Source organism: Delphinus delphis, chromosome 1, assembly GCF_949987515.2.
Source record: "Delphinus delphis chromosome 1, mDelDel1.2, whole genome shotgun sequence".
Classification (NCBI taxonomy): Eukaryota; Metazoa; Chordata; class Mammalia; order Artiodactyla; family Delphinidae; genus Delphinus; species Delphinus delphis.
The window spans coordinates 162,982,010-163,000,176 of record NC_082683.1 but is presented as its reverse complement, the minus strand read 5'-3'; the positions used below and the strand labels follow the sequence as shown (position 1 = coordinate 163,000,176).

Sequence of the window (18,167 nt, the reverse complement as noted above, 5' to 3'; positions counted from 1 at the left end):
AGGATTATACTTCTAAACTTGCTGCCTAGAGATATTCTCACAAAACCTATCACACAGTCCACAAGTTTGAATTCCCTCTCTCTGATTTCATATCTGCAGGTGAGCAGAGACTTGACATTGATTCCTGCATACACTGAAAATGCATACGTATTTTTCTGTGGTACCAGACTATCAGGAAGCAAAGGCGTCTGGCTCCTTTCAGCAGAAACAAGTGAAAGCCCACGTGAGTGGGAGGCAGAGTCATGCTTGCAGGACTTTCTCATAAGATTCCCTCCTGACACACTGATTTTTTGCTTTAACTTACAGCCTGTGTCTCTTCAATGCCTCTAGGGTTGACAGAAAGAAATACATTTGGGAAATATGATGGCCTTTTCCACCAGTCTGCTCCTTCAGCAATTTTGCCACAAGAGTAGTTTCTTCTAAAGTGTTTTTCTACAGAAAAGTATCACTTTACCCCTATTTTCCAAATAGTGACATAGGTGAAAGAAGACGCAAGCAACTCTGCTCTGTATCTTCTGTAGCGTGCATGGACCCATCATAGGTCAGCATTTTTTGCTTATAGTAACATCACTTCAAAGGCCAACCTGAACTGGTTGTACGCTTTTCTTTTTTTTTTTTTTTTTTGTTTTGGTCTTTGCATTTAAAAATATAATTTTATTTTTATTTATTTTTTAAATTAATTTTTATTGGAGTATAGTTGCTTTACAATGTTATATTAGCTTCTACTTACAGCAAAGTGAATCAGCTATACATATACATATATCCCCTCTTTTTTGGATTTCCTTTGCATTTAGGTTGTACACTTTTCTTATTTGAAAACTCGTTCTTATTGCTGAATCAAAGTTTATGCAGTCGGTGAGTTTGTGCTAGAAACTACTACTACAGGCACCAATCTGTCATCTGCTGCTAATCTCTCCAAAGTGAGTCTGAAAATGTTTCAGCATAAACTTTGATTCAGCAATAAGAACAAGTTTTCAAATAAGAAAAGTGTACAACCTAAATGCAAAGGAAATCCAAAAAGTTGCTTTACAATGTTGGATTAGCTTCTGCTTACAGCAAAGTGAATCAGCTATATGTATACATATGTCCCCTCCTTTTTGGATTTCCCTGGTCTGTTAAGATGTCTGCTTCTGTTTGTGTTACACCCAGCTGTTAGGTTTCTCTAATTGCTGGCTGATAGCTCTATTATTTTTGGTAATGTCCTTGAGCATAATTTGCTCCAAAATCTGATCCAGTTAAATTTGAGTCCCCTTCCAGGGATACAAGCAAATTGAAGTGAGGATAAATGAGGGCCCAATATTCTCAGTCTGCCGCAACTGTTGTAGAGCCTCCACCCTATGAGATGGCTGAGTGGATGAATGGACCCTTGACTTCCTGGCTACATTCTCCTGGAATTTAGCCTCTGCAACATGGAACTGAGGTGAGGGGCTTGAGGTGGAAGCATGAGAAATGCTGGCAACCTGCCCCTCCTGGGAGGACACCATAGCCCTTGACTGGGAGCTGGGGGAATAGGGAGCCTTATCTTCTTGGCCACAGCTACCTGGAGAGGAGCATCTGTTATGCTGAGCTTGGGTTAAGGGGAGAATGAGTAGGTCATGGTTCAGGTACCATAGACATTTGTTGTTGTTACTGAGATTTAGTAGATTTTCTTGAATAAATATTTCATTTGCTGTACGCCCTTAGGGCACCTTCCAGAGACTTTAAATAGCTGTTGTGTTCTAAAACTTTCACCGGTTATAGTTGTTTTGCTGGAAAGGAGAGCTTCTAAAATAGTATTTTATTGTGGATTTTAATTGCCTGTCCTTGATATGTAATAAGGTTGAACATTTTTCACCTCATCCTGGGTCATTTGTGCTAGTTTATGCCTGTGTGCCCTCAGATCCATTCCTCGTGTTTTCCTGCAGTGCACGGCAGAGGGGCTCACCCTTGTGGGCTCCCATGTCAGCTGGATTCCGGCTGAATTTGGCTAATAGTGTCCCCCGCACTGTGGAGGACACTTGAAGGCAGGAGAGTGAAGCCAGGGATTTCTCCCCTCCCTTCTTTACCCTGGGCTTTGCCTGCTGTGGTTGTGACTTGAGCTCTTCCCAGACATGCCCACGGCGATTTCAGCTTTCACTGGATAATGTTGCCTTCTGGGGTCCTAGAACATTTTCTCCTACATTTGTCGGCCCAGCTGAGGGGATGAGAGTGGTTTCCCACATTGTCCTCACTATCCCATTTGCCTCTCAACTCCTCCGTCACCTGTATAACTAGTGCCTTGCATTAAATTCCCTCTGCTGTAAGTACTTGACGCGGTGTCTGTTTTTCAGGTTAGACTCTGACTGATACACCATTAGTGCTTCCTTTTCTGTTAAATTATTATTTTTTTCTTTTTTCTATAGTCTGCCCTCCTTTTCTTTTTAATTCTTAAGAGTTCTTTATATATTTTGAATACTTGTCATTTATTGATTGTATGTGTTGGAAAAACATACAATCAATAAATGTATGTATTTATACATACAAACTCTTCTCTCTGTTTATAGTTTGTCTTTTCACTCTTTTTTTTTTGCCTGTGTTGGGTCTTCGTTGCTGCACCTGGGCTTTTTTTAGTTGTGGTGAACAGGGGCTGCTCTTCGTTGTGGTGCGTGGGCTTCTCATTGCAGTGACTTCTCTTGTTGTGGAGCACGGGCTCTAGTGCACACAGCTTCAGTAGTTGTGGCACGTGGGCTCAGTAGTGTGGCTCACGAACTCTAGAGTGCAGGCTCAGTATTCGTGCCGCACAGGTTTAGTTGCTCCGCAACATATGGGATCTTCCCGGACCAGGGATTGAAGCCGTGTCCCCTGCATTGACAGGCTGATTCGTAACCACTGCACCACCAGGGAAATCCTGTCTTTTCACTCTTTATGATGACTTTTGATGAACAGTTTCTACAGTTAATGAAGTAGTCTACTTTCAAAATATGTTTTCTTGATCGTTTGTGCCTTTTGTGTCTTCTTTTAAGAAATCACTTTTCTAAACTTCCCTAAATAATATTTTCTTCCTAATTCAAAATCTTCTTTGTTTAACCTTCCACATTTAAATCTGTAAGATGCGTTGAACTAATTTTAGTGTAAAATATGAGGTGGCTTCAATCTCATGTTTTCTCATATTGATAACCAATTATCCCAGCACCATTTTTATTGAAAATCTTCCCTTTTCCTCACTGATCTTATATTTCTATATACTGATAGGATTTATTTCTGCACCCTCTATTCTGTCCCATTATTATATTATTTATCCCTGAATTAATACTATGCTATCTATATTACACTACACTGTATTATTAATATGCTATCTTTATTTATTAATTTATTTATTTTTGCGGTATGCGGGCCTCTCACTGTTGTGGCCTCTCCCATTGCGGAGCATAGGCTCCGGACGCGCAGGCTCAGCGGCCATGGCTCACAGGCCCAGCCGCTCCGCGGCATGTGGGATCTTCCCGGGCCAGGGCACGAACCCGCGTCCCCTGCATCGGCAGGCGGACTCTCAACCGCTGTGCTACCAGGGAAGCCATATAAGAATTTTTTTATCTGGTGAACTAAGTCCACTTACCTTGTTCTTTTATTGATATGCCTTGGCTATTCTTGACCCTTTTACTCTTCAATATAAATTTAAAATCAGCTTATCAAGTTCCACCAAAACCCATTTGAATTTTTATTAAAATATATTAAATTTGTAGATGAATTGTAAGAGTGGGGAGAATTGACACCTTTGTGGTATTTAGTCTTTCAATCCATAGACATGGTCTATTTCACAATTTATTTAAGTCTTTTATGTCTTTCAATAAAGTGTTATTATTTTCTTTTGAAGATCTTACACATCTTTTGTTAGATTTGTTTCTAGGTACTTTTTTTATGTTATCATAAATGTATCTTTCAGGCTTCAGCAAATGAACTGCTGAAATTAGAACACTCCCTCACACCATATACAAAAATAAACTCAAAATAGTTTAAAGATCTAAATATAAGACAAGACCTAAATAGAAGACCATAAAACTCCCAGAAGAGAACATAGGCAAAACATTCTCTGACATAGATCACAGCAATATTTTCTTAAATTGTCTCCCAAGGCAAATTTAAAAAGAAGCAAAAATAAACAAATGGGACCTAATCAAACTTAAAAAGCTTTTGTACAGCAAAGGAAACCATCAATAAAACAAAAAGACAACCTACGGAATGGGAGAAAATATTTGCAAATGATACGACCGACAAGGGGTTAATTTCCAAAATATACATACAGCTCATACAACTCAATATCAAAAAAAGCAAACAACCCAATCAAAAAATAGGCAGAAGACCTAAATAGACATTTCTCCAGAGAAGACATACAGATGGCCAACAGGCACATGAAAAAATGCTCAATGTTGCTAATTATTAGAGAAGTGCAAATCAAAACTACAATGAGGAATCACTTCACACCAGTCAGAATGGCTATCATCAAAAAGTCTACAAATAATAAATGCTGGAGACAGTGTAGAGAAAAGGGAACCCTCCTACACTGTTGGTGGGAATGTAAATTGATACAGCCACTATGGAAAACAGTATGGAGGTTCCTTAAAAAACTACAAATAGAACTACCATACGACCCAGCAGTCCCACTACTGGGCACATATCCAGAAAAGATGAAAGCTCTAATTCAAAAAGATATATATATACCGCAATGTTCACAGCAGCACTATTTATAATAGCCAAGAAATGGAAGTAAGTTAAGTATCCAACAACAGATAAATGAATAAACAAAATGTGGTACATATATACAATGGAATATTACTCAGCCATAAAAAGGAATGAAATTGGGTCATTTGTAGAGATGTGGATGGACCTAGAGACTGTCATACAGAGTGAAGTAAGTCAGAGAGAGAAAAACAAATATTGTATATTAACACATATATGTGGAATCTAGAAAAATGGTATGGATGATCCTATTTGCAAAGCAGAAATAGAGAACAAATCTATGGATACCAAGGGGGAAGTGGGGTGGGAGGAATTGGGAGATTGGGATTGACACATATACACTATTGATACTATGTATAAAATAAATAGCTAATGAGAATATACCATATAGCACGGGGAACTTAATGCACTGTGGTGATCTGAATGGGAAGAAAGTCCAAAAGGGAAGGGATATATGTATGTGTACGGCTGACTCATTTTGCTGGGCAGCAGAAACTAGTACAACATTGTAAAGCAACTATACTCCAATAAAAATTAATTAAAAAATAAAATAATCAAAAGTTGATCCAAATAGTTGGACCTCACCAAGGTAGAGCTGCAGATCCAAGTTTCCCAAGTGTGAAATAGACAAGAAGACTTGCCGTTCAATTTTTTTTCTTTCTGTATAGAATTTGTTGGGAAGACAAAGAAGAAGCGATTGGTGCCATGTACAGGTAAGGATACAAGACTGGCACTTGTCTTATCTTAGGAGAACACAACCGGAAAGGATCTTAAAGATTATTTAACCAGGAGTTCCTAACCTGAACTCAGAAAACTAAGTTGTGATGGGCTTCAAAAAGTATGTAAATACTACCTGCTCCCCCAAATTGTATACTACATTTTGTGTATGTGTGTTTCTCTGGAAAGAAGATAGTTTTCATAATATTTTCTAAGGGTTTGTAACCTCCAAGAGTATTAAGTATAATTTAATTAACCATGAATACTATGATCTGATTACTCAGGTAAGAATGTTATTTGCTTTTCCTTCCCAAAGTTTCTTGTTCATTAGAACTCAAATAAACAAACAAAAAGACAAATAAATGATATATTTGAAGTTAAGAGGGAAAAAAAAAGATACATGTACCCCAATGTTCACAGCAGCACTGTTTATAATAGCCAAGACATGGAAGCAACCTAAGTATCCATCAACAGATAAATGGATAAACAAGATGTAGTATATATATGCAATGGAATATTACTCAGCCATAAAAAAGAATGAAATATTGCCATTTGCTGCAACATCAATGGACCTAGAGATTATCATACTAACTGAAGTCAGAAAGAGAAAGACAAATATTATATGATATCACTTATATGTGGAATCTAAAACATAATACAAATGGATCTATTAATAAAACAGAAACAGACTCAAAGACATAGAAAATAAACTTATGGTTACCAAAGGGGAAGGAGACAGGGAGGATAAATTTGGAGTATGGGATTAACAGATACGACTATATATAAAATAGATAAACAACAAGAATTTACACAGGGAACTATATTCAATATCTTGTAATAATCTATAATGGAAAATAATCTGAAAATATATTTATATATATAACTGAATTATTTTGCTGTATACCTGAAACTAACAATATTGCAAATCAATTATACCTCAATTTTTAAAAAATGAATTGCCCATTCAAAAATTTTAAAAAATGGAAAATGAAAAATCCACATGGAAGAACACCTTGATTTCAAAAGTATGGCTGCCCTCTTCTGAAAACTACATTGTCTGATATTTCCCAATATCACCAGGAACTACTGGGATTCTCCCACAGCTTTTTTTTTTTAATTTACTTACTTTTGGCTGTGTTGGGTCTTCGTTGCTGCGCGTGGGCTTTCTCTAGCTGCGGTGAGCAGAGGCTACTCTTTGTTGCGGTGTGCAGGCTTCTCATTGCTGTGGCTTCTCTTGTTGCAGAGCACGGGCTCTAGGTGCGCGGGCTTCAGTAGTTGTGGCACGCGGGCTCTAGAGCTCAAGCTCAGTAGTTGTGGCACACGGGCCTAGTTGCTCCTTGGCATGTGGGATCTTCCCGGACCAGGGCTCGAACCCGTGTCCCCTGCACTGGTAGGCGGATTCTTAACCACTGTGCCACCAGGAAGTCCTCACCCACAGCTTTTAACAGCAGACTGGATAGTGCCTTTCTAGAATAACTGGTATGATTGCTTCAAGATAAACTGCCTGGCAGGAGTAAGGAAAAGATATGAAAGATAACACATAAAAACTTTTAAAAGTCCACACTAAAGAAACATGCCTATGTGTAATGAAAATACTTGTTAATCCCCACAAAAATCCTGTACCCGAATTCTTTTACTTTTCTTTAGAATGTCAAAATCCACATTCAATTCAAATGTAAAAGGTGAAAAGGATTAAGTGAAAACATTCCCTCCCAACCCTTTCCCCTAGATTCCCACTTACTCTCTTACAATAATAATCATTTCTTGTTGTCTTTCTAAACCTATATTGTCTTTCTAAACCATATCCAAGGAAACACATATTATATATGTATTGTGTATGAAATATACTCCACGCCCCAGCCCATACCCAGTATTTTGCATTTAACAGTACGTTTTGGAGATCTATTAAGACATAAAGACCTTACTCATTTTTTTTTTTTTTAGTGTGGCATAGCATAGTAAGGTTAATCGCATGTGCCATTATGTGTTTGTTTTAGTTTGTCTGAGGTTTTTTTTTTCCCCTGGTATGAAACGCTAATAGATCTGGACTTCAAAAAAAAACAGAAACAACTGTAATCATAACACTATTATCACACTTAAATTAACAATAATTTCTCAATATCATCACACATCTAATCGATATCTGAGTTAAATGATCTCATGTCAATTTTAAAAGCTTTTGACAATTTGAATTACAATCTAAATAAGAGCAATACGTTGCAGTCGATTGATGTTTTTAAAGCCCCTTTTAATCTGTAGGTTTTCCCTCTTTTGTTTCCCTTGCGTTTTATTTATTAAAGTACCCAGGATGTTGTCCTGTAGAGTTCCCCACAGTCAAGATCTTGCTGATTCTATCTCTATGGTGTAGTTTAACATGCTCCCCTGTTCTATTTTCTATACATTAGTAGTTGGATCTAGGGGTTTGATCAGATTTCGTTGTGATTTTGTGTGTGTGTGTGTGTGTGTGTGTGTGTGTGTGTGTGTGTGGTGTTCTTTTATTATAAGAACACCCTGTTGGTTATCTTCCTTTTTGTAATCTTAGTCAAAGTTTCTTTTTTAATGGAAAAGTGGTAATTAATTATGAAACAAAATGTCCTCTCTTTCAGAAGGAGGTGGTGGTTCAAACGACTTCTGTGACAGATGTATGGCTGAGCAATCACCTTGTAAGAGAAATAGTCACACAAGAATAATTCAGGGAAAACAACAAATTCCTCATCATTTTTCACTCTCAACAACAGTGATTTCCTTTTTCTTAATTAGCTCTTAATCACCACAAGCTCCGCATTTTTTCCTGAGGTATTATTTCCAGGAGGCAGCCAAAAACGGCTCAGTGAATAAGCTGCTTTTCAAAATCAAACAACATTTGGGCGAGTCGCCATTTATTTATGACCAAGGATCCTCGTGATCGAGCTCCGGCCTTCCCCCGAGGCGCTAAAAAGCAGTCTTATTTAACTCGAGACTTTTCTTTCCTTTTTCACCTTTTTCCGGCCTTGGGCACCGGCACCGCGCAGGACAGGCCGCAAGGAGCCGGGACTTGCAGGAACTCGGTCTCAGCCGGTCGCCGAGTCACAGAATCTCAGAACCCCCAGCCAGTGAGCCGCGGAATCCCGTCCACCGCTGGGGCCTCCGCCCGGCCTGCCACGCTCCGGGGCGGGCGTGGTGGTGGTTGGGGCCGGATGGGCGGGGCCTCGAGGCTCCGCCCCGTTCGGCGACTGCTCTCCGGCTCCACAGCAGCCAGCTGACACTAGTCGCTGAGCCGCCGCCTTCGCTTTCATCTCCGCCTCAGCTTCGGAGGATCCCGGCCAGAAGCGAGAGCCGGCAGCTGGCCCGCAAGCCGCCGCCGCCATGGGGAACCGCGTTTCGCGGGAAGACTTCGAGTGGGTCTACACCGACCAGCCCCACGCCACTCGGCGCCAGGAGATCCTGGGTGAGGTCCGGGCCCGCGCCCCGTTATGTGCGTGCGCGGCCTCCCGCTACCGGGACGCGCCCTCCTCGCGCGGCCCTTGCGCGCCCGAGGCCGGTTAAGAGTCGACTCCCTGCCGCGTCCCGCCGCCCCGGCCGCCTGGCCTCGCGGGAAAAGCCGGGGGAGGCGCTGGGCCGGAGCGGGAGGGAGGGAGGGATCCCCGCGCTCCCCCGTCCCACCGCGTAGCCCCGGCCCTTCGGCTGGGAGGCGCAGGCGCGCCGCCAAGCGCGGGCGTGTGGTCGAGGCCAGGGTTTGCTCAGAGCCGAGTCCCCGCGACTAGGCCACCCTTGGGTAGATCCTCTCGCTTGGAGATTCTCGTGCCGCCGGTCGGCACCGTTTCCTCCCCGTCCCCGTCCTCCCCCTCCCCCCTCCTCCTCCTCTCCCTCTCCCGGTAGCCGGCCCGGGCAGAGCCAGGCTGCGAGCGTGTGCGCGGCAGGGCGTGGTCCTGGAGCATCTGGCGGCCCACGCGCGGGGCGCGCTGACGTTGGTCAGCCTCAGCCGGTCATCCTGCCGCCGGCGGCTGCCGCCTTGGGCCGGGGAGGGAACTCGTGGTACCCGACCCGTTTGACCGCAGGGGCTTCTCGGGCCGGAAAGGTAAGCGTTCCAGGGTCCGGATCCTGCTGCGGTCACGGTGTTCTCATTGAGCCTCTCAACGACGCTCATGCAAGAAGGGCAGATTCATATATATTTTTCATCCATCCCAGTTTTGTGGACGAAAATGCTGAAGTATGGAAGACTTGACAAGATTAGCCTTCTGGTCCCCTGACTGCTAGTTTAGGGCCTTTACACCAGGTTAACTAGGCCTTATTCAACTCTCTAGAGGTGTAAGGCGCTCAGCTATTTGCAGCTTCTACATTATATAGAGAATTCTCTCATTTCTCCCAGGGTACTCTTAATGGTAAGCCAGGCATTGTGTTGAGTGCTTTACAAACATTACACAATTTAATCCTGCCAGTAATTAGGTAGGTGTTATCCCTGTTTTAAAGATGAAGTAAGAGTGAATAAGTAAACGTTAGAGGGGAATTCTGATCTGGGTTAGATTACCTTCAAAGCATTGCTTTTAACCTCTTTGCTGTTGTTTCAAAGATCTGGAAACTAGTGGGTGGTAAATTGAATAGGAGGAATTCCTTCTCATACACAGTATTCCCCTAGTTTTTTTTCTCTGCATCCATTTGTGCAGTGAAAAGAAAAATCAAGCCCCTGATTTTTGTTGGGTAAGTTAGAAATTTCATGTTTTCACAAAAAGAAAGGAGTTAACCCTTTAAAAACTTTCATGGTCGAGCAGACCCTTCAGAGTTGTCTCTTGGACTAGAGTTCACCTTCTCCAGGTTGCCTGCCTCCTGAATAAAGCAACCTTTCCTTTCCAGCCAATACTTGTCTCTTGAGTCCCGCAAACAGCGGAACCAGAGTTTGGTAGCATGTGGTCACAGATCTAGTAAATGGAGGAATCTAGATTTAAACCCATATCCTTCTGACACTAGGGACTATTTTACACTGTAATAGAACTTTATAAATTGTTAAAAAAAAAAAGTTAGTAGATCCCTTTGAAATGGATTTGTTAAAATTGAATCAGTAAGTTGGGAGCTTGAACCTTTATAGTTGCTATTAAGGGTATACTTTTAAGAGAGTTTGGTTCGTGGATGCTTTCCTTTTTATTTTTAATCAAAATGTGTATTTTGCAAATCACACATAGGAGATAGCATATGGTACATTTTATCTATGCCTGATCAATACATTACATAAGAATAATCTGGTATCCACGCTATAAAAACCAACTCCTGAATACTGGAACTTAGCTATCTATTTAAAATTCAGAAAATCAAGGAAGTCAAAAGGTGCTTGTTCATGCTTATCTCAACACTGAACCTTTTTTCCACAAACTTATCATCACTGGACCGTTTCACTTGGAAAGTAGAAGGACTACATATTTCTCAATGAAAACATCATTTTCCCTGCAGGTGTAAATAAATACTGCTCAGTGTTCCATCTCAGGGGTGGAGATGGAATACCCTCAGGAAAGATAAAAATCTGGAGACTTGTTTAAATTATACTTAAATGGTGAGATATTTCTCAAATGTATCAGGTTTTGGGGGAGAGAGAGGCACCAGAGAACATGGATATGTTGTTTAACAACCACCATCTGTATGCTAAATTTACAAAATTTATGTACGAAATTAATGAAGGCTAGGAACTAGACCATTATTAGTGGGTCAGATAATCACAAGAAATGCTCCTTTTACTGCTGTACTTCCACAGTGAAACAGCATTTTTTTAAACAGCCTTATTAAAATACAATTCACAGACTATAAAGTTCATACTTTTTTTTTTTTTTTGGCCATGCCGCAGGGCATGTGGGATCTTAATTCCCCAACTAGGGATCAAACCCGTTCCCCCTGCACTGGAAGCGCAGTCTTAACCACTGGACCGCCAGGGAAGTCCTGAAAGTTCACCCATTTAAAGTGTACGATTCAGTGAGTTTTTATAGTGTATTCACAGAGTTTTAAACTATCACTACAATCTAATTTTATAAAGTTTTAGTCATCCTAAAAAGAAACCCTACACTCATAAGCAGTCTCCATATCTTCCAGTCCTGGGCAACCACTAATCTTTCTGTTTTTATAGATTTGCTTATTCTGGATGTTTCTTATGAATGAAATCATAAAATATTTGGTCTTTTGTGACTGACTTCTTTCACTTTGCATAATGTTTTCAAGGTTCACCCATGTTGTAGCATGTATCAGTACTCAGATCCTTTTTGTAAGTTTCGTGTTTGGTGTAAGAGAGAGGTCCAGTTTTATTCTTCTGCACATGGATGACCAGTTTTTCCAGCACCATTTGTTGAAAAGACTATTCTTTCCCCCCATTTAATTATATTGGCATGCTAGTATTGATTTTTATATACTATTAGAGCTTTGCAAAAATTTGGTACAGAATTACTTGGAGGAAGTTGATTTGTCTGAGAAAAATGTGCCATCTTTGTTTCATGATTTTAGTGTAACTACGAAGTGTGTGTTATCTTCTATCCCTTGTCAGATGTGTCAATTTAATCTAGTTTTATGTAAGGTAAAAATGTTGGAGCTCTAAACAGAAATAACACATTTTAATACAAAAGATTTATTACTTATCCACCAATGAATTAAACACTTGTTTGGAGGACTGCTCAAAATGCCCATATTTTAATGAATGACTTATTTGAGTTTTTCATTTATCCCAGGGTAGTTAGTTTTAGACGCAAACCTATTGAGTAATCAATAATCAAAAAGTAACCCTCAAAAGGATTATTTTTTTTGGCCTATTGCCTACAAAATTGTTAACATTGATGAAATGAACTAATACCAACAAAGATGAGAGGTTAGGGAGTGGAGACAGAAGAGGGGAAAGGAAAGAAACAAGAATAATTACCTCGAATTAACACTACCTTTATTTCTTATATCTAAAACTAGACTTAAATAACTTCCTGTCTTGCATTTTAAGCTTTTATTGAATTCTTCATTTCACCTTTAGAGAAAAGAGGGTGAAGCTGCTCTTCTTTTTTCTGAATCTTTTTAAGAACACTCTGAAAGACCTGTCCCAAGAAAAAGGTCCTTCTTCCTTTTGCTGTCCTGGGTCAAACATACTTGACAACACACAAAACAAAAGATGTTCATTATATCTGGGCTTCCATCTCTGGAGTGCCTGGGATACAGAGAAGAATCTGCATTTGCCTGTAGGAACACTTGCCTGAAATGCAGAGATTTTTATTACTGGTCCTTTCCATAATACTTGGATATTTGCATGTGAATTCAACAAATAATCTAACACAGATTAGTATTGTTCAGTTCTAACGCAAAAAGAAAGAAGGGGGCGTGGTGTTGTGAATCCATAGAGTTCTTTGGAAATTACCCTAATTTCCAGGTGACTAGAAAAAGTCTACATTGGCAAAAATTTACATATCTAAATGTCTAAAAATAGGAAAATGGTTAGAAGTTACAGCTGGCAACTAGAAGTGATTTAGTCATTAAAAAGGAAATTATGAAATCTAAGTATATAATATGTATATATTATATATAAGTATATTGCATATATAGTATATTGTATATATATTACATAAAAGCATATTGTAATAGTCTGTAATCTGCCAGACACATAGGTTTACCAGATTATGATTACCACTTTGTAAAACTTATAAATTTAATATACAAAAAATGGTTAGGAGTGAAAAGGCAACTAGATAACATGAAATCTTTACTCATTTGTGACTATCTTTCTGTTATTGTGGAGAGTCTAGATTTTGAGCCTTATTTTTTTCCGCATAAATTCTCAATTTGTTGTGACATAGTATTTAGTAACTTTACTGTTGAATACACTCCTTCCCTGTAGTAGACAAATATTTGATAAAGTCTCTAATAGAGGGCATATAATGACTTGGAAAAAGAAAAAAATTAATCCATGTGTTAATGTAATTGATGTTAGTTTAATTATAGTTGCAGAACTATTGTGCACTTTTCTCAGTCTCTGAGTTTTTGTTTGTTTTTCCCTTACAGCAAAGTATCCAGAGATAAAATCCTTAATGAAACCTGATTCCAACTTGATATGGATTGTAATTTTGATGGTTCTCACTCAGTTTGTTGCATTTTACTTAGTGAAGGACTTGGACTGGAAATGGGTCCTATTTTGGGCGTATGCCTTTGGCAGCTGCATTAATCATTCAACGACTCTGGCTATTCATGAAGTTTCCCACAACAGTGCCTTTGGCCAATGCAAACCTATGAGGAATCGTTGGTTTGGAATATTTGCTAATCTCCCTATTGGTGTTCCATATTCAATTTCCTTTAAGAGGTATCACATGGATCATCATCGATACCTCGGTGGTGATGGCGTCGATGTGGATATTCCAACTGATTTTGAAGGCTGGTTCTTCTGTACCACTTTCAGAAAGTTTATCTGGGTTATTCTTCAACCTCTCTTTTATGCTTTTCGGCCTCTGTTCATCAACCCCAAACCAATTTCTTATCTGGAAATCATCAATACTGTGATCCAGATCACTTTTGACGTTGCGATTTACTACGTTTTGGGAATTAAATCTTTAGTCTACATGTTGGCGGCAACCTTACTTGGCCTAGGTTTGCACCCAATCTCTGGACATTTTATAGCTGAACATTACATGTTCTTAAAAGGACATGAAACTTACTCATACTATGGGCCTCTGAATTTACTCACCTTCAATGTGGGTTACCATAATGAACACCATGACTTCCCCAACATTCCCGGAAAAAGCCTTCCCCTGGTAAGTAAAGGATTTGATACATGTTCTAATTTCTGATGGTTATATGATCAAAATTACTTTTGACTTGCTCATTTAAAATGGAATCTAGTATATTTCGTCCATCTAGGCTGTTCATCAAAGAAAACAGCAAGAGTCCAAGTCCTGAGTTGGCCAGCCTAACTTTACAAAGAGTTCACTGTCCTGGATCCCTAAGCCTAGCAGTAACACGTCTGGTTTAGAATGTTGGGGATCTGCAAAATTGGCTAACGTGTAAAGTAATTCAGAAATAGAGAATGAATTCCCTCTGTGAAGGGAGCAAAAGTTCACATAACCTTTATCACTGTTAAGCTGAATACACTTAGCTAAGGTTTGTGTTGGTTTGTTGTGAAATACAGAGGTCCTACATAATTGCTCTGCAAAATAAGTGAACTTCAGTTTCCAGTACCACAGACTTCCCACAGGTAGGGACCATCTGTTTCCTGTCACATAGACTTTCAGTGTGTCGTCTGTGGAGTAAATGAAAGACAGCACATTGACACTCATCCTTTCACCCTTCCCAAAACAGGATGATCCTCTCCAAACTTCAGTTGTATTTCTGATGAGTTCTCTTATTAGACTTGCCATCCTCAGAATGGATAACTTTTACAATTCCATTACCAAAAAAATGTTTCCCTAATTCTAAAAAGGGGAAGTGGTATGATGTGTAATATCAGGTTTTTTTGATGTTTTTTTTTTAGCTGTGATATAAGGGAACCATAGCCAGGTATTTTATGCTATCATATCCACCCAACCAAATTTTATAGATTTCCTCTTCAGTTTTTAAATGTTGACTGTTTGCAGACTTGTATACAACATGACAGTGAAATACAACGTTTGATTATTGATTGGATTGCCAATTGAGGAAAGAAAGATCTAGAAAGGACATTGAGTTAGTGGGGAAATTTTGAATCTGGACCGTGTGATACATAATACTGTGTCATTGTTAAATTTCTTGGGTGCGGTAATGGTATTATGGTCTTGTCGGGGAATGTCCTCGTTCTTAGGAGACGTGTAGAATATTTAGGGGTGAAGTGTTCGGGGTTAGTTTTCATATAATGTCTGCAGCTTTCTTTCGTCAAAGAAAGAGCAAAGTATGTGGCGTGTACTATATATGGAGAGAGAGAAAGTGGCCGTGACATAGTGTCAATTGGTGGACCTAGGTGAAGGGCATATGGGTGTTGGTTTTTCTGTTCTTTCAACTTTTCTGTCGGTTTTATATTTTTCAAAATGAAATGGGGGAAAGCACCACACAACTGGCCGAAGACAGCTTTGAAACGGTGTAATGTGGTGCTAGTGCAGCTACTTTGTGTCATTGTGGCCTGAAGAGCGCAGCCCACCTTTGCTTGCCTCTTCTCTGACTAGGACAGTACATTTTTATATTTTAAGAGGTTATGGTTTAAGGAGAAAGCCAGTCACCTTCGGAGCAAAATAATTAATTTTTTCCAATATAAACCACATACTTTGACTTGTAATTTTCTTGAACAGTCCCTGAACTGTTCAGCTCAAACATTACTTGACCTAAGGCCCATGGTTCATCAGTGAGTATTGAGTTCCCACTCCATTCCACACTGTTTTCCTGTCGCTTAGCTAAACTAACACACGTTCTCAGAGTTCTCTTAAGTCTTCCTTTTCCAGCTTTTTCTATGGTGTATACCAAGGAGTATCTTGTTCTACAGTTGTTGTGCTGCAGTAGTTATGTTGCATATAACTGTCACGTGGTTAGTTAACAGGTATGTATAGCAAGGTTTCTTTTAACAGCTTTATTGAGATGTAACTCATAGGTACAATTCATCCATTTAAAATTCAATGGTTTTTAGATCGTTCAGAGTTGTACAACCAATCGCTGTAATCAATTTTAGAATATTCTTATCACAATAACAAGGTTCTTTAATTTTTTCTATGTTTTTCGTGCTGTCTCTCTTCAATATCTTGGATTCTGTGTTTTTGTTTTCCTTTGGGATTTATTAGGGTAGTTTTTGTACATTTTGTTGAAGCCACAGAATTTTTTCTTACTCAGCAGTAACTAGTTTTGCTTGCTCATCACACTGGCAGTAATTTTTTTAAGAGACATTCTCAACTTGAGATGGCTGAATTGCACACTTGATAAGTGATTAATTTCTAACTGGCATGCCACAATAATTGATCAGTATTTGTAGGTTCCTTAATGGCAGGGGATCAAGTGGTGCCTTTAAACCCTACAGTGGCGGCCGTGCAGTACCACACTTAAAAACAGCGAGCTGACTGGATTGCAAGTATTTGTTGTTAAAGATCCCAGCTGCCAACTTTTACAAGTAAACCAGTATATTTAGTCCCTCAGAGCTTGTTGGAACGTCATTAACTCTAGAGGATCAAGTATATGTTACTGCTGAAATGGAAGCTGCTTTTTGTTTAGAATTCCCAAAGCTGCTGCTTTTATTTATTTATTTATTTGAGAGGGAGGCGGGAGAAAGTCTCATGGTTTCTCCTGAGTGTGTGTGTCAGACGTTCATCTGTCATCTGTGATAGGACTCAGCACTCACTCATCTTGCTGTATTTTCCCTTCCAGGTGAGGAAGATAGCAGCTGAGTACTATGAGAGCCTCCCCCACTACAATTCCTGGATAAAAGTACTGTATGATTTTGTGACGGATGATACAATAAGTCCCTATTCGAGGGTGAAGAGGCATCAAAAAGGCAGCGTGGTTCTGGAGTAAATGTCATTAAGGCCAAAGGAATTCCTCTCTGAAACTCCAGAATAGCTGAGAAAGTGGAATTTTTACTAAAAAGACCAGCGACGTTTAGAAGCTGCCCTCCTACAAATTCGAAGTCTGATCTTCATGGTATCAAGAAGCTAATCTGGCTGTAAACAGTCAGCCTGTCTGTGCAGCATTCAGCTTTACTCACAGGAAACTTGTTCACTGTATTACCACCGTGGTGGATGTTTTCACTTAGGTCTGACACTTTGTAAGCATATCATAAAAAAATAGCTTTTCAAAAGCTATTTCTAGTATGTTGTTTTCACTATAAGGATTTACTTTATTAAAACATCTAATAAACTGAGCTGTTGATCACAATAAATAGTGTGTATCATATTTTTTTTAATTTTACTGTCTTTACACTATAACCAGAGTACTGGGGGTGAGCTTACTTTAAAATTTAAAAAGGCCTGGAACTATCTTTCACTGCAAGCCGAACGACTCATTTTTACTGTTTTCTGTTGTAGCAAAATACATGGAACCTAAATTAGTGCTGAGTCCTGCACAGCCTATTCATAAGTCAAGACTTCACTGAGTTTAATCACATAGAACCTTCAACTTCCTTTTCAGATGCGTGGACTCTCAAATTAGAAGCAACTCAACTAACTGATCAAGCGTTTCTTATCATTTCGTTTCAGCGGAAGCGGGTTGGGTCTGATGGTAGATGGTTGGTGTCAAGTAGCCAGTATCGAGGGCTGTTAGGCCGGCAGTCCTGGTTACCTGAAACGTGTCATTTGGGTAAATTTAGTGTACTATGGTGAACTATTTTTTTATCTTTTTTTTTTTTTTTTTGGCCGGGCTGCACAGCATGCGGCATCTTCCCCTGACCAGGGATCGAACCCTGTGCCCCCTGCAGTGCGAGCTCAGAGGAGTCTTAACCACTGGACTGCCAGGGATGTCCCTGGTGAACTATTTTAAAGTAGTCCATGGTATCAAAAACTCAAATAGTCTACAATTTGTACATAACACCAACCCTCTGTCATCCTGAATACGAGATATTATAAAATTCTTACTTTTATAATTCCCAGCTGTATTGCAGTTTCACATGCTGGTGGTGAAGCGTACAGCGCTCATCCTCAGAAGGATTGGGTTTTCACAGACCTAATTTGGGGAGACAGAGTACTTTGCTTTCCCTTTCCTATCCTCTTGCATGGGAAAATTCCTACTGTCTTCGAACTATTGCTTAATGACCCTTTGCTTTAACGTTTAGAGTGATAACAGAACCAACTTGACAATTCAGATGTACGGGCTCAGTCAGTAAAAGTATCTGTGAAACC

The 18,167-nt window shown here is 39.7% G+C and overlaps 1 protein-coding gene and 1 long non-coding RNA gene across 3 annotated transcripts in view; one reads left to right on the top strand and one right to left on the bottom strand.

Annotated features, from left to right (window-relative positions):
• The window catches only part of LOC132414894 (uncharacterized), a 37,671-nt gene extending 29,119 nt beyond the window's left edge, over positions 1-8,552 (bottom strand). Inside the window, exons 1-2 of one of the 2 annotated variants that reach the window (XR_009517060.1) lie at positions 8,388-8,552; positions 6,536-6,913 (exon numbers count right to left, since the gene is read on the bottom strand). This is a non-coding gene — a long non-coding RNA (uncharacterized lncRNA). The remainder of the gene's footprint in view (positions 1-6,535; positions 6,914-8,387) is intronic. The other variant, XR_009517059.1, reaches the window with a different exon arrangement.
• An 83-nt stretch (positions 8,553-8,635) lies between these two features.
• On the top strand, positions 8,636-17,206 carry DEGS1 (delta 4-desaturase, sphingolipid 1). Its single transcript, XM_059997867.1, has 3 exons — positions 8,636-8,836; positions 13,396-14,138; positions 16,702-17,206. The coding sequence occupies exons 1-3, from the start codon at positions 8,755-8,757 to the stop codon at positions 16,846-16,848; spliced, it is 972 nt and encodes a 323-aa protein (XP_059853850.1). The 5' UTR covers positions 8,636-8,754; the 3' UTR covers positions 16,849-17,206.
• Positions 17,207-18,167: the final 961 nt, after the last annotated feature.